The 14069-nt window shown below is 49.2% G+C and overlaps 1 protein-coding gene across 4 annotated transcripts; it reads right to left on the bottom strand.

Annotated features, from left to right (window-relative positions):
* Positions 1 to 587: 587 nt before the first annotated feature.
* LOC308580584 (uncharacterized protein) lies at positions 588 to 11193 on the bottom strand. Of its 4 annotated transcripts, XM_081182443.1 has the most exons (5): positions 11111 to 11179; positions 10365 to 10523; positions 8824 to 9835; positions 7490 to 7616; positions 588 to 3863 (listed from the first exon to the last, which is right to left on the bottom strand). In XM_081182443.1, exons 3-5 carry the CDS (start codon positions 9619 to 9621, stop codon positions 2866 to 2868), a joined length of 1923 nt encoding a protein of 640 aa, XP_081038569.1. In that variant the 5' UTR covers positions 9622 to 9835; positions 10365 to 10523; positions 11111 to 11179; the 3' UTR covers positions 588 to 2865. The 4 variants fall into 4 exon arrangements, with proteins under 4 accessions (XP_081038569.1, XP_081038570.1, XP_081038571.1 ...); XM_081182444.1 differs by lacking the exon at positions 10365 to 10523 and having other exon boundaries at positions 11111 to 11193; XM_081182445.1 differs by lacking the exons at positions 10365 to 10523; positions 11111 to 11179 and adding an exon at positions 10259 to 10357.
* Positions 11194 to 14069: the final 2876 nt, after the last annotated feature.

Here is a 14069-nt window from a genome sequence, read left to right as displayed (position 1 = left end):
ATCCCAGAAATCTCTAGGCCCATCAACTGAGGCCTGGGAGTAGAAGATTTGAAAAATCCTAGTCTAGGTAACAGACAATTTAGGTTTGGAGCAGAAGGGAAGTCCAGGCAGGGAAAATGAGAAGGGGGGAAGTCGGGGGGATGGAGAGGCAGAGCAGAGGGGAAAGGCTGATCCATACCACTTTCTCCATATGTTGCAAAGGCAACAGCGCCCCCAAACCCTTCTCTCCTGCTCTGAGAGACTGGGAGACTTCACCGCCTGCCCCCAGGGGCTCCTCTTCCTGCCTCAGCATGAAGTCCTCTGCCAGGGCCACCGCTTGGGCACAGGTCTCTGGATCACGATCCTTCACCCAGCTCTGAACTTCCGGCGGCAGGACGGCCAGGAACTGCTCCAGGATCAGCAGCTCCAGGATCTGCTCCTTGGTGCGCCTCTTGGGCTTCAGCCACTGGTAGCACAGGAACCAGAGGCGGCTGCAGACCTCGCGGGGGCCCTCAGCCTCCCGATAGTGCCGGAACCGCACATATTACAGGCACAGAACAAGGAATAAATCAGGAGTTTGATTACTGAAATATACTTGGAGTCGAGAGTGGATTTCATGCTCTTTATTCAGCTCATAGTTGTGAGGTGGAATGGAAGTTCCCCCAGAATGTCTGCTTTATATACATTACACAATGGGCCCCATGTGATTGGCTAATTCCGGGATTCTCCTGTAGGCCAATCAGCTTGCGGATTCACTTCCACCTGGAGTAGGATTGGGTGGCTTCTGTGGACCAATCAGACTGCTGCATTCTGAATCCTATTGTTCTAGGACCAATCAGACTGCTGCATTTTGGATTCTATTCAACTCAGTACATAACAATTACTTTTCGAGAAAAGCTATAGATATTATCATGTTGTTTCTGAACCATACCATTAGCACCCCAGGCAGGACTTAAATGCATTTGTTAAATATCATAATATCAAAAATTTCAGTCTGTCTTTTAGGGCATATATTATTTTATATATTATTTTATATATTATTTTATTTTATTTTAAACAAATTACCGTATTTTTCGCACCATAGGGCGCACCGGACCATAGGGCGCACCCAGTTTTTAGGGGGGGGGGAAATCAAGAAAAAAAAACCTCCCCCCCAGCCCCAAAGAGCAGCGTACAGGCTGCGCATAACCTCTCCTTGCCAGAGGGGTTGCGCACAGCTATGGAACAAGCCAAGGCAGCAAACGGGATGGATCCCGCTCACTGTTTTGGCTTCCTCTTTAGCCCCGCGCAACCTCTCCTTGCCGGAGGGGTTGCGCGTGGTTATGGCACAAGCCTTCATTTGCTCCATAGGATGCACACACATTTCCCCTCCATTTTTGGAGGGGGAAAACTGCGTCCAATAGAGCGAAAAATACGGTAACTGAACAAAGAAAGCTATCATGTTAATAGGAAGAGTACCAGCCATCTGCAGCTTTTAAAAATTATTTAGATGGAGGGGCATTTAATTGTATGAAAGACCACAACAATTGGAGGTAGTATTGTTCAGACAGGTGACTGGTGCCCCTGCCCCTTTAAGACTTGTATAGCAGAATGAATTTCATCCACAAACTACACCTGTGGGCATGCCCTCTGTTATAAGAGACAAAAGGGAAAGAGGTGGGGGAACAGTAGCAGAACAGAATAATGGGGTTTGTTTTCGTGGGTGTTGCAAATGCCTGGATGAGAATGCTGTCCTTTCTCTATAAAGGAGGAGCTGGAGGAGGAAGGGACTTTGCAGTATTTAGAGTCCGCCCCCCTCCTCCTTTTCAAATTTCTTGGCTTCTCTGAGAATCAGTGCTCTGTGGTTTCAACCCTTTTAAAGGGCCATCATCGGAAGCAAAAAAGGGAGAAATGGTGATGAGCAGCAGCGGCTGATGTCCATCGGGAATGATAGGGCGGAGGGCAGGGAGCCCGACAGTAGGTGGCGCCGGAGAGCCGATGACCAGCGGAGCCGACCAATTCTAGTTGAGCCACCCACCTTCTTCCTGAATCTAATCCAACATCAATACATTATTGACTAGGAGAGAGAGGGAAATAAGTAGTGTACTATAAACATTTCTTATTCTATTTTTTCCCATTGGGATTTTATTAAATTGTTTCAAATATCTCAAACTCTGCAACAATTCAAACACGTTCAGGACAAAAGCAGCAACGAAAAAGATTAAGCAGAGCCATAAGCAGATTTCAAGTAACTCCACTGGGGCAAATAAAATAACCATCGAACGCCGACCTGGTGGAAGCAGGAACTCCAAAACGGTATATGAGTTTCGTAAGATGTCTCCGTCCGGGGAGCGCTCATCAGAGGGTGACTGGAAACCTCTGCTTCAGAGTAAGTGTCAGATCAGGCTCAATCTGGGGATGAGGAGCCAGGATCCTTGGGACGAGGCAGAGCAAGGCCTGTCTGCACAAGAGCTCAGCATCTGCAGCATCAAGGTCCTCACCCTGCAGATCTCTCCCTGCAGCCACCGAAAACTATTTTGATTCTTAACCATGCCCTTTTGCATCAGGAACAGTGGCCCTCTGAACCAGGGTCTCTAGCTGATTTTGGACAACAGTTCCCATCGTCCCTGACCGCTGGCCCTGCTAGCTAGGGATGATGGGAGTTGTAGTCCAAAAACAGCAGGAAACCCAAGTTTGGGAAACTGCTCTAAACATCGCTGAGCTACAACTCTCATCCGCCCCTGTGAGAAGGGACAATGGGAGTTCTAGTTCAGCAGCTCCCAGAGGTTCCCCCGCTTCCGTTCTGCACAGACATTCTTGCGCCTAACAGAGCCGGAGTTTTCGACATCCCCATTTGTCCGAAACGTGCCTGGCTTTGCTTTTTCTCTCTCGAGAGCCGAGCGCTTTTCACACGGCCTCCCTAGTGTGGATTCTCTTGTGGCTGAGAAGGCGGGAGTTCTGGCTGAAGCCTTTCCCGCAGTAGGAGCACTCGTAGGGCTTCTCGCCCGTGTGCGTCCTCTCGTGAACAATGAGGTTCGAGCTGCGGCTGAAGCTCTTCCCGCAGCTGGCGCACCGGTAGGGCTTTTCCCCCGTGTGGGTCCGGGTGTGCGCCAAGAGGTTCGAGCTCTGGCAGAAGCTGATGCCGCAAACGACGCACTTGTAGGGCTTCTCGCCCGTGTGGGTCCTCTCGTGGGTGATGAGCTCAGAGCTCTCGATGAACCTCTTCCCGCACTCGGCGCACTGGTACGGCTTCTCGCCCGTGTGGATCTTCTGGTGGCGGATCAGGAGCGAGCGCAAGCTGAACGACTTCCGGCACTCGGCGCACTGGTACGGCTTCTCGCCCGTGTGGATCCGGCGGTGGCTGATGAGCTGCGAGCTTCGGGAAAAGCTCTCCCCGCAGTCCAGACATGTGTAAGGCCTCTCTCCTGTGTGGGTCCTCTGGTGGTTGATCAGGTTCGAGCTGCGGGTGAAGCCCTTCCCGCAGTCCGAACATTTGTACGGCTTGTCGCCCGCGTGGGTCCTTTGGTGGCTCATGAGGTTCGAGCTGCGGGAAAAGCTCTTCCCACAATCCGTGCAGTTGTATATTTTCACGTCGGCGTTCACTTCCTCGGGCGCTGGGCGGTCGGGACACACCCTCGAGAGGTCCTGGCTTTCACCCTTGGAAAGTCCTTGCAGAGTCCCAGCCACGCTGAGGTCGCCACTGTCCTTTTCTCCACTGCAGCGGGACAGTCTATTGGACTTGATCCCTCTGAGGGGCTCCTGCTTCCTCTCTGGCCTGTCCAGATTCTTAAGGGCATCCCCCTGGTTAGGACATTGGACCACGTTCTCCTTGGCCTGCCTCAGGGTCGTCATCTGCTCGCTTCTTCTGAGTAAGAGGCTTTTCTGATCCTCGCTTCGCCACCCACCTGGAATAAGGTAAAAATAAAAGAGAGTCGGCACGTGAGTCATACCTTGTGCCTAGGAGAGATGCTCCCCAGCCCTGGGCAGGGCAGTGGTTTTTTGTGTGGGTGTATTCTGCAACATGTGGGACGCGGGTGGCGCTGTGGTCTAAACCGCAGAGCCTAGGGCTTGCCGATCGGAAGGTTGGCAGTTCGAATCCCCGCGACAGGGTGAACTCCCATTGTTAGGTCCCAGCTCCTGCCCACCTAGCAGTTCGAAAGCACGTCAAAGTACAAGTAGATAAATAGGTAACACTCTGGCGGGAAGGTAAACGGCGTTTCTGTGCGCTGCTCTGGTTCGCCAGAAGCAGCTTAGTGCTGCTGGCCACATGACCCGGAAGCTGTACGCTGGCTCCCTCAGCCAATAAAGCGAGATGAGCGCTGCAACCCCAGAGTCAGTTACGACTGGACCTAATGGTCAGGGGTCCCTTTACCTTTACCTTTTTTACACTCTTCTTTGTTAACTGGTTTGCCAGAAGCAGCTTACCGTAATTTTCGCTCCAAAACACGCACTTTTTTGCTCCTAGAAAGTAAGGGAAAATGCTTGTGCGTGTTACGGAGCAAATGCACGGATCGGAGCCATGGCTGCTGTCAGTCAAGCAAAGCGGGAGCCGTTTACACGCTCTATGAGGCTCTCGCTTTGCTTGCTTTAAAGCGACCTGGAGCCGGGGAGGAGGGAGGGAAGGAGAGCCATGGCAGCAAAGCGGACACGGAGGAGGGACAGACGCTAGCAAAGGTCTGCGCGCTCTCTAAACAGAGCAATGAGGCTGCAGAGGGACAGCAGGAAAGATAAAATTTAAGCAACCAGCAGCAAAATAAAACCAACCTCTAGCTCTGAGCCACGCAGTGAAAACCAGGAAGTAAAAAAAAAGGCTGGGAATGAGGGAGAGGGGAAAACTTCGCAAATCCCCCTGAGTGATCCGCTGGGTCTGAGCAGCTTGTTTTCAGGCAGGATAGATTTGAGCATTGTCTGGGTCCTAGTGCCCCTATCTCTTTTTTGTGCTCCATTCTATTGCTGCTGGTGGCTGCTTATCACTCAGGCTGCAAGGAGGAGCGCTTTTGCACAGCTAATGGCGAATCCCCTGCAATCCAAGTCCTCCTCACTTGCTCAAATCTATTCTGCCTCAAAACAAGGAGGCTGCAAACTGTTAAATGGAAAAAAACCCAGGCACAGGGCAACTACCTTAAGTATACCTGTAAAACAACAGTGCTCTTCCCCTCCCTCCTCCCCGCTCAGCTCCCCGAAAAGCTCCTTCTCCACACACCCCACGCTGCTCCATGTCCCTTGAGTGCTTTTCCTTCCCTCCCGACTTAAAACGTGGTTACAAAGCATGGATCCACATGGATCCTCAGGATTTTTGCACTGGGTCACCCCAAATTGACCATCAGATCACATGTCTGTGGCCACAGCATGAACCACAAAAATCATACATCCACTGTTTCATTTAGAATATTTTTTTCTTGTTTTACTCCTCTAAAAACTACATGCGTGTTATGGTTGGGAGCGTGTTATAGAGCGAAAAATACGGTAGTTATGCTGGCCACATGACCCGGAAGCTGTCTGCGGACAAACACCGGCTCCCTTGGCCTATAGAGCGAGATGAGCGCACAACCCCAGAATCATCCGCAACTCGACTTAACAGTCAGGGGTCCCTTTACCTTTTTATTCTGCAACATGGACTGCCAATTAGCTACTAGGCCAAGTTCAAGATGCTATGTTTATCTACAGTGGTACCTCAGGTTAAGAACTTAATTTGTTCTGGAGGTCCGTTCTTAACCTGAAACTGTTCTTAACCTGAGGTATCACTTTAGCTAATGGGGCCACGCGATTTCTGTTCTCACCCTGAAGCAAAGTTCTTAACCCGAGGTACTATTTCAGGGTTAGCAGAGTCTGTAACCTGAAGCGTCTGTAACTCGATGTACCACTGTATTTCATAAAATTAATCAACCTCTTGATTGTAAAACAAGACCAAAACCACCAGCTGGACAAATTTTCTGGCGGTTAAGAGCTGTTTGACCATGGAATACAACTCTCTGATTCTCTACCAAGGCAGTTTACAACAAAACAAAACAAAACAAAGAAAAACTAGCAATTGAAGACATTTGAAAAATTAAAACAGCAAGAGACTAAAAAGAGATGAAAACTCACATGGCTTGGATGTATAAAGACTATATAGCTTGGGGCCAGGATACCTGAAAGATCATCTCATTCCTATATTCTCAATTGATTGCCTCATTCTCCAGGGGGTGGGAGGCTTCTGCAAATGCTACCTTATCAAGAGTTCTGTTCTGTGCAATGTAGGAATCAGGCCTGGGGAATCTACTCCCATCTCTGCTGTCTTTTTGCTGTCTGCTGAAGACCAACCAGTCTTTTCAGCAGAGATCCTTCCCAGTGTGCATGTGCCGGAATTGTTTTTAAGACGCTTTAAAGAAGTTTAACGATTTTTAAAAATTCTTTTTTATCAAATATAATGAAAATGATGTACAGATGGCATTTGACTCCTGTAAAATTAGCAAAGATATATCATAACTGTGATAATCTATGTTGGAAAAGTAAAGAAAAGGAAGGAACCTTTTATCATAAGTGGTGGACCTGCCCCAAGGTGAAAGACTTCTGGGAAAAGATTTATAATGAATTGAAAAAAATGTTGAAATATACATTTATAAAGAAACCAGAGGCCTTTCCTCTTGGAATAACAGGTTTGGAATTGCCCAAGAAAGATGTTAAATTATTTTTGTATGCCACAACTGCTGCTCGAATTTTACTAGCTAAAAAGTAGAAAATGCAAGAATTACCAACGGTGGAAGAATGGCAGATGAAGTTGATGGATTTTTCGGAGCTAGCCGACCTAACCGGAAGACGCCGCGACCAGAAGGAGGAGGAGTATCAGGAAGAATGGACTAAATTTAATGATTACTTAGTTAAATATGTCAAGTTAAATTAATTGGAAACAGCTTGCAGATACTTAATTGGCTTAGGATTTTATATAAGTTAAGTGATGAATTAATATGTTTAATTTCAAAATGAAAAGATCTAAGGATGTTAATGTTCAAGTTAAATTTTATAAGAACTGTGATTTGGAAAACCGTTAAAAGGATATGCATTGAAATTCAACCAAGGAGAAGCGAGGAAGTCACTTAACAATATTAATAAGTGTAATTTTTAATAAGGTTATGATTTATGTTTGTTTTATGTGTTTGTTTGTTTATAATTTTGTGAAAATCAATAAAAAAAATCGGGGGGGATTCTTTTTTATCACTCGCTGTTTCCTGCCTTTGGCTCCTTTGGGAGGAAAGGTGGGGGTGAAACTCACTAAACGTATGAATGAATGAATAAAAGGTGAACGGTCCATGCTTAAAGGAAGTATTGGCATGCTTGGAGTGAGGGGATATACCCAGGTTTGCAGAAGTACAAAATAAAAATAAGAATCCAGAGCCCCTTTCCCAGCGAGTGGCAGGAAGAAGAACCTGATAACGTCCCAAGGAAGACAGCATGACGGACTAGAAACTTAACTTGCCTATTTAAAAAGCCAGCACCGAAATCCCATTATTAATGTTGATGTCTACTGCTGATGACATGTTTCTCTCCTTACCCAGCAAGCCGGCATCTCTGTCCCCCTCTAGCTTGCTCCCTCTGCTGAGGTGTTTCTGCCAGATGTTGGAAACCGTACACTCAGCCGTTGAGAAGTTCAGAGCCGTCGTCTCCAGAGGCCCCGGGACCTGCAACAGCAGCAGTGAAGGTCTTGCATCAGTGCAGGGGGGCAGGGCTGAAAAGGGAAAAGCTACAGGCAAGGGCTGGATGCCGTGAGCTCACACAGATGGCACACATACCGACACACGCGCCCCTTCCCAAAGTCACCCATGTGAATGCCTTTGCAAGCAACATTACAAGTTAGCAGGGCAGCAATGGGTCTAATAGCTGGTTTCCAACACACAGTGCACTCCGGCGCATCTGCACGCTGCATTTAAAGCACAATTATATGACGTCACTGCTTCCCCCAGAGCATCCAGGGAACTGTAGTTTCCTGGGGGTGCTGAGCATTGTTAAGAAACCCTCTATTCTCCTCAAACAGCTACAAAAAGAGGGACTGATATTTAAACCACCCTGCGCATTGTAGCTCTGCCTCACTTATTTTCCTTATGTAGGAAGTAACTCTTGTACGCTGTGGTCTATACCACTGAGCTTTTTGGGCTTGCCAATTGGAAGGTCGTGGTTCGAATCCCTGCAACGGGGTGAGCTCCCGTTGCTCTGTCCCAGCTCCTGCCAACCTAGCAGTTCGAAAGCATGCCAGTGCAAGTAGATAAATAGGTACTGCTACTGCAGGAAGGTAAATGGGCATTTCCGTGTGCTCTGGCACTTGTCACGGGGGCGCCAGAAGTGGTTTAGTCATTCTGGCCACTTAACTCAGAAAGCTGTCTGCAGACAAACGCCGGCTCCCTTGGCCTGAAAGCGAGATGGGCGCCGCAACCCCACAGTCGCCTTTGACTGGACTTAACCGTCCAGGGGTCCTTTACCTTTTACCTTTACCGATAAAGTAGAACTAGATAGGCAAAGTAGCATAGAATATTGAAGCTACATTATCTTGAGCCACACAATTGCTGGTCCACCTAGCTCAGTATTGTCTACCTGCACTATTGTCTACCTGCAAGTGGCTCTCCCAGGTTGGAGTTGGGATACATTCCCAGCCCTTACCCAGCAATGCCGAGGATTGAACCTGGAACCTTCTGCATGCAAAGCCGATGTGCTGCCTTTGAGCTACAGCCCTTCCAGTGCAGGGAGATTGGGGGAGGGGGGGAGAGAGACACACGCACACACCATCACAGCACCCATCCTTGCCCTCTCCCGCCAGAAGTCTGCCTTCTGACACTTCAGATCTGCTCTGCAGCCCATGCCAGTCCTCCCTCCATTGGGGCAAGAGATGCTCACCTCACGCTGCTGCTTCTCGGCCTCTCGACACCTCAACAGGAAGGCCTCAGCCAGAGCCACTGCCTGGGCACACGCTGCCGGGCAGTGCTCCCTGACCCAGCTCTGCATCTCCGGCGGCAAGATGGAGAGGAACTGCTCCAGGATCACCAGCTCCAGCACCTGCTCCTCCATGGGTGTCTTGGGCGTCAGCCACTGTTGGCAAAGCTCCCGGAGTCGGCAGCAAACCTCCCGGAGGCCCTGGGCCTTCTGCGGACACAGCTGTGGGTCCTGCATCTCTGTCCCCACGAAGTCTTCCCTACCCTTCCCGGAGGACCCCACCTCAGCCACGTTCAGGGGGCTGGGAGCTCGGTCCGCTTCTCTGCCGGAGGAAGGTGAGAGACAGGTCACCCACTCCCCTCGAGCCCAGCGGCGAACGGTAGCTGCTCCCTCAAAGGAGGCAAGAAAGGCCATCGAGTCGCTCCATGGCGGACACGCTGGTGGGTCTTCAAGTGTTGAGCGAAGGGATGGTGTGGCCTTCAAGAATTCTTGCCACTGGGCTTCCCAGTGCTCAGTCAGTTTGTCATCTGCTTCTTGCTTCACCTGAGGGAGAGGTGGCCATCTCAGCAAGTCCTCTGTGGCTCCACACTGGATAATTTGAGGGTTTTCCTTCCCCTCTTGCTTTTCCTCCACTCGGTCCCCTGGCCCACGGCCCTTTGGGTCCAGCACCTCCACCTTCGCTCCTGACTTCTCAGGCACATCTTGGCCCCGGTTTCCTGCCGACTCCCATTTTGACACCCTCTTTCTTTCCACAAGAGACATCTCTGAAGTCAACCGTTGTCTTCCTCAGGCTTACAGCTGCTCTCAGAAGAGCCCACCATGAAGTCTTCGCTGTCCCACAGCCCATGAGTTTTATGCTCAGCCTGATGCTCATTCAACAGGCTGATCCGATGCCACGGATGCGACCTTCTGCAGTGTCACAGTTTTGGAAAGTAATGGCAGTGATGCCATAGGCTCAGGACAAGCTCAATTCTCCCTGTTTGTAAGAAAAAGAAAAGCCTCAGCACATTTTTGCCCCTATTTGAAAACAATTTTGTTTTTATAATTGTCCAAACCTTCCTTTTGAGCTTTATTAAACCAGTATCTTCCAAACTAAGTTATTAGGCAAAACTGTTTGCAATATTAAACTGTGTTCTACAAATATCAGTCATTTGGCAATCGATCGGCCTTTGGAGACCGCACTCTCCCCCCTCCGGGCCCTAGAGGGGGGACTGCTAGACATCCCTTAGCCTTCTCTCTCTCGCTCATAATGAATATAAAATACTTCTGCAAACAGCTGCACTGTATATTGTAAATGTTTGTTTAAATAAAATATTTCTTACAAACTCAGATTTCTTACATGCTGACGCAGCTCAAGACCCCAATATATTCTGGAATGTCTCTCCTGATATGAACCTACCCAGACCTTTAGATCTTCTTCTGAGGCCCTTCTCCAGGTCTCCACTCTGAGGGTGTTGAAATAAGATGAACCTGCAAGCAGGATCCGATCACAAGGGCACGCTCACCTCCTGTGGTTTCCAGCAACTGGTATTCAGAAGCATTATTTCCTCCAAGCATAGCCAAGCATAGTCATCAATAACGGTCAGTTTCAATCCCCGACACCTCCATGTAAAGGCTGGAAATTTCTCCCGCCCAAAACCTCACAAGAGCTGCAGCCAGCTCAGCTAGATGGTAAAAAAACCGATCAGTATAGGGTTTTGGATTCGAGCCCCATGTTGACCAAAAAGATTCCTGCACTGCAGGGGGTTGGACTGGATGACCCTCAGGGCCCCTTCCAATTCAACAATTCTGTGGTTCCAAAGTTACACTCCTAATTTGATTCTGAATTGATTTTAGAATGAATTTCTATTAATTGATTGTGATTTTATGTAAACGGTGTTACTTTTACTGATGTTAGCCGCTCTGAGCCCGGCTTCGGCTGGGGAGGGCGGGATATAAATAAAATACTGTTGTTGTTGTTGTTGTTGTTGTTGTTGTTGTTGTTGTTGTTAGCAACCCACCCCACCCTATCTTTAAAAAGAAAGGGAAACGGCGTGGGGTGGGAAGGAGAGAAAATCTGTGTTGTCCCCCACCCCCCACCGCAGTGGCTTTCAACCAACCAACCTAATCTGCAGGTCCTTTTGGGACTCCAAACTAAGGGGAAACTGCAAAATAAAAAGCTCCACTGTTCACCTCGGGCTGGAAAAATAAATAAATGCTGCATTCGCTCCCCCCCCCCCCCATGAGAAGGGAGGCTCCGCGCATCTCTCACCTCCTTTGAGGGCGACCCCTGCAAGGTCGCTGCTGCAGCTGAACTCCAGGAGCCACTTCTGCCAACAGCGGGAGGGCGGGCGGGTGGGGGAGGGTCCAGAAGGCGGAACAGGAAGGAACCTTCGACACGAATCGGCGCACACCCACGTGCCCACTCATTCTCAGGGCCGCCCTAGGAAGCGAGGCGCGCTTTATCTTTTTTTACCCTTAACCCTTTCACACCTACCACCCCTCCGGAATCGTTTTAAAACGCACCCAGTAGGTTTGATTGAGATTTGTGCTCCTCCTTTTGAAGGCGCCTCGTTGCCAAAAGCGGCAAGGCCCCTGCACCTCGTTGACCTGTGCATTAAGCAGTTGCTGCAATATTAAAATGTGTTGCAGGAATTTATGTATAGCTTGGGGGGGTTGCCCCTCCAGCAGAAATCATGCACATGCAGCCCACTACCAAAATCAGCACAATCACTTTTGTGATTTGTCCCCACAAAACACTTCATCACCGTTTCTTCCTATCTATTCAGAGGGTCTCTGCTGCACAATACCAAATGTAAGAATTCACTGATAAATGTACTGGCTCCAGGGGCGCCGACTTATAAAAAATATTGGGGGGCCCATACCGGGGTCCTGCCGCTGGTTCGCTCGGGTAGCCGGGAGAACGCAGTTCGAGGTGGCGGTGTTGGGGAGAGACCCTCGCTCAGGGCGCCACAAGACTTGGCGGCCGGCGGCCTATCTGGCGGGTTTTGGAGCGTATTTCGGTGGAGCGATTGGGGAGGAGGGGGCTTGTTGCCGGATTCTTCAGCTGGGCTGGAGATCCGCTGCTGCGGGTCCCTGGGCCGAGTTGTGAGCACGGCCTGCTGAAGGGAGATCCAGCCGATTGCGCGACGGGGACGGCCGGGGCTCTCCGGCTAGGGCGCGCGGCTGGCTGGCTGGCTGGCTGGTGAGGGAGCAGGTGGGGAGGAGGCGGGGGTCCTCACTCTCTTAGGAAACGCACCCGCGCGCCCGATTGCCACGAAGTCCGAAGGGTGCGTGTGTGGAATTAAAAAGCAAAAACGAGATACGGGCAGGGCAGGCAAAGAGTTTTCCGCAAGAGGATGGAGGGCAGGTTGAAGAGAAAATCACTCAAGATGAGACAGTCAAATCAGCCATGATAAAATGGGCTCAGGATATTGGGTATAACATCATGTTTGAGGACTGGGAAAGGTTATGGACCACCGGAATGAAATTCACGGCATGTAATGCCTTGAAGGAAAATATTATGAAAATGATTTATAGGTGGTACATGACCCCAGTCAAGCTTGCAAAAATATATCACCTGTCTGATAATAAATGTTGGAAATGTAAGGAGGCTGAAGGGACATTCTTTCACCTCTGGTGGACTTGTCCAAAAGTGAAGGCCTTCTGGGAAATGATCTATAATGAGTTAAAAAAGGTATTTAAGTATACCTTTCCCAAGAAACCAGAGGCCTTCCTCTTGGGCATTGTTGGCCAGAAAGTGTTAAAGAAGGATAGAACTTTCTTTATGTATGCAACTACAGCAGCAAGAATACTTATCGCAAAATATTGGAAGACACAAGATTTGCCCACTCTGGAAGAGTGGCAGACGCAATTGATGGACTACATGGAACTGGCTGAAATGACTGGCAGAATCCGAGATTTGGGAGAAGAAACAACGGAAGAGGACTGGAAAAAATTTAAGGACTATTTACAAAAACAATATAAGTTGTATGAATGTTAAAAATTAACACGATTCGGAAACTATAGCTTCAGCAATTAGATTTGGGAAACAGGAAATTATATTTTAAGTAAGAAAAGGTCAAAATCTAAGGTAATACTATGTTTAATTTAAGATATAAGTAACTGATGAAAAGTATGTTAAATTTAGAGGTATAGTATTTGAAAAGTACAAAATAAGGTACGAAACAAGGTAATAATTTGCTGATATCTTTATTATAAAGAATGCAGGGTAAGGGAGATGCGAGGAAGTCCAGTTAGTTATATAAAAAATGTGTTGAATGGTTGGTTTTCTTTTCTTCTTTTTCTTTTTTTCTTTTTCTTGTTCTTTTACTTTTTTCTTCAGTGTATGTTTCTAACTTTGTATTTGAAAACTTAATAAAATATTTATTAAAAAAAAGAGAGAGAAAATCCTTTCGCTTTTCTGGGGCGCAGACTGACTGACTGGCTGGCTTGGGCTCGGGCTCCGGCTCGGGCTTCGGGTCGGGCTCCGGCTCCGGCTCGGGCTCGGGCAGCCACAGCGTCGGCGGTGTTGGCGATCGGCGGCGCGGGGGGATGGCCCTCCCGGGGGAGCCGGCGCTGCTCAATGGGGTTGCCAAGGAGACAGGCCGGCCGCCCTCCTCCCCCGGCCCGGCGCCCCCCGCCGCGCCGGTGCCCTATAAAAGCCGCGGACGCGCCAAGCGTCAACAGGCAGAGCCAGCGCGGCGGCGGCGCTCTGCTGGAGGGGCGCTCGAGATTATTGGGGGGGCTGAGCCCCCCCAAACGAATTATTGAGGGGGCTCGGGCCCCCTCAAGCCCCATGGAGTCGGCGCCTATGACTGGCTCACAGGGAAAACTTCAGAAATTCATATAGACATGTGAGCTCAGCTACTCAGCAGCCCCGCTGCCTGAGTGATAATCCCTGGCATCCTGATACCTGAGTGACATTCTAGAAATAACAAACCCAGATGAAGACAAAAGGGTGTGATTAACTTGGCTGGGAAACAGGGAAATGTAAATATCTCTTGTTACACTTGATGGGTGTTTGGTGGAGGGCAAGGAGAACCATGGGGCAGGGTCCAGGATGCTCAGATTACTGCCACCAGACCTCCCTTTTCATGATGTAACTGTGATGTATGAGTGATGTAGTTTGGGGGGGGTAACATGAGGATTAGCAGCTAATAAAAGTTTGGGGGCTCTTTTGTTTGGGGCTTCCATTTTGTTCCACCTTGTGGCAGGTGGGAGTCCTGTCA

This window comes from Podarcis bocagei, assembly GCF_964188305.1.
Source record: "Podarcis bocagei genome assembly, chromosome: 2".
Classification (NCBI taxonomy): Eukaryota; Metazoa; Chordata; class Lepidosauria; order Squamata; family Lacertidae; genus Podarcis; species Podarcis bocagei.
The sequence above is the reverse complement of the archived record's forward strand: the minus strand, read 5'-3'. Positions and strand labels throughout refer to the sequence as shown.

What these genes read in the sequence shown, in the direction of transcription:
- LOC308580584 (XM_081182444.1), bottom strand. Translation starts at nt 9,621, where the DNA reads ATGTCTCTTGTGGAAAGAAAGAGGGTGTCAAAATGGGAGTCGGCAGGA. An exon ending in CCGAGAAGCAGCAGCGTGAG is followed by an intron (nt 7,617 to 8,823) that starts GTGAGCATCTCT and finishes CTGCTGTTGCAG; the next exon opens with GTCCCGGGGCCTCTGGAGAC. An exon ending in CAGAGATGCCGGCTTGCTGG is followed by an intron (nt 3,864 to 7,489) that starts GTAAGGAGAGAA and finishes ACCTTATTCCAG; the next exon opens with GTGGGTGGCGAAGCGAGGAT.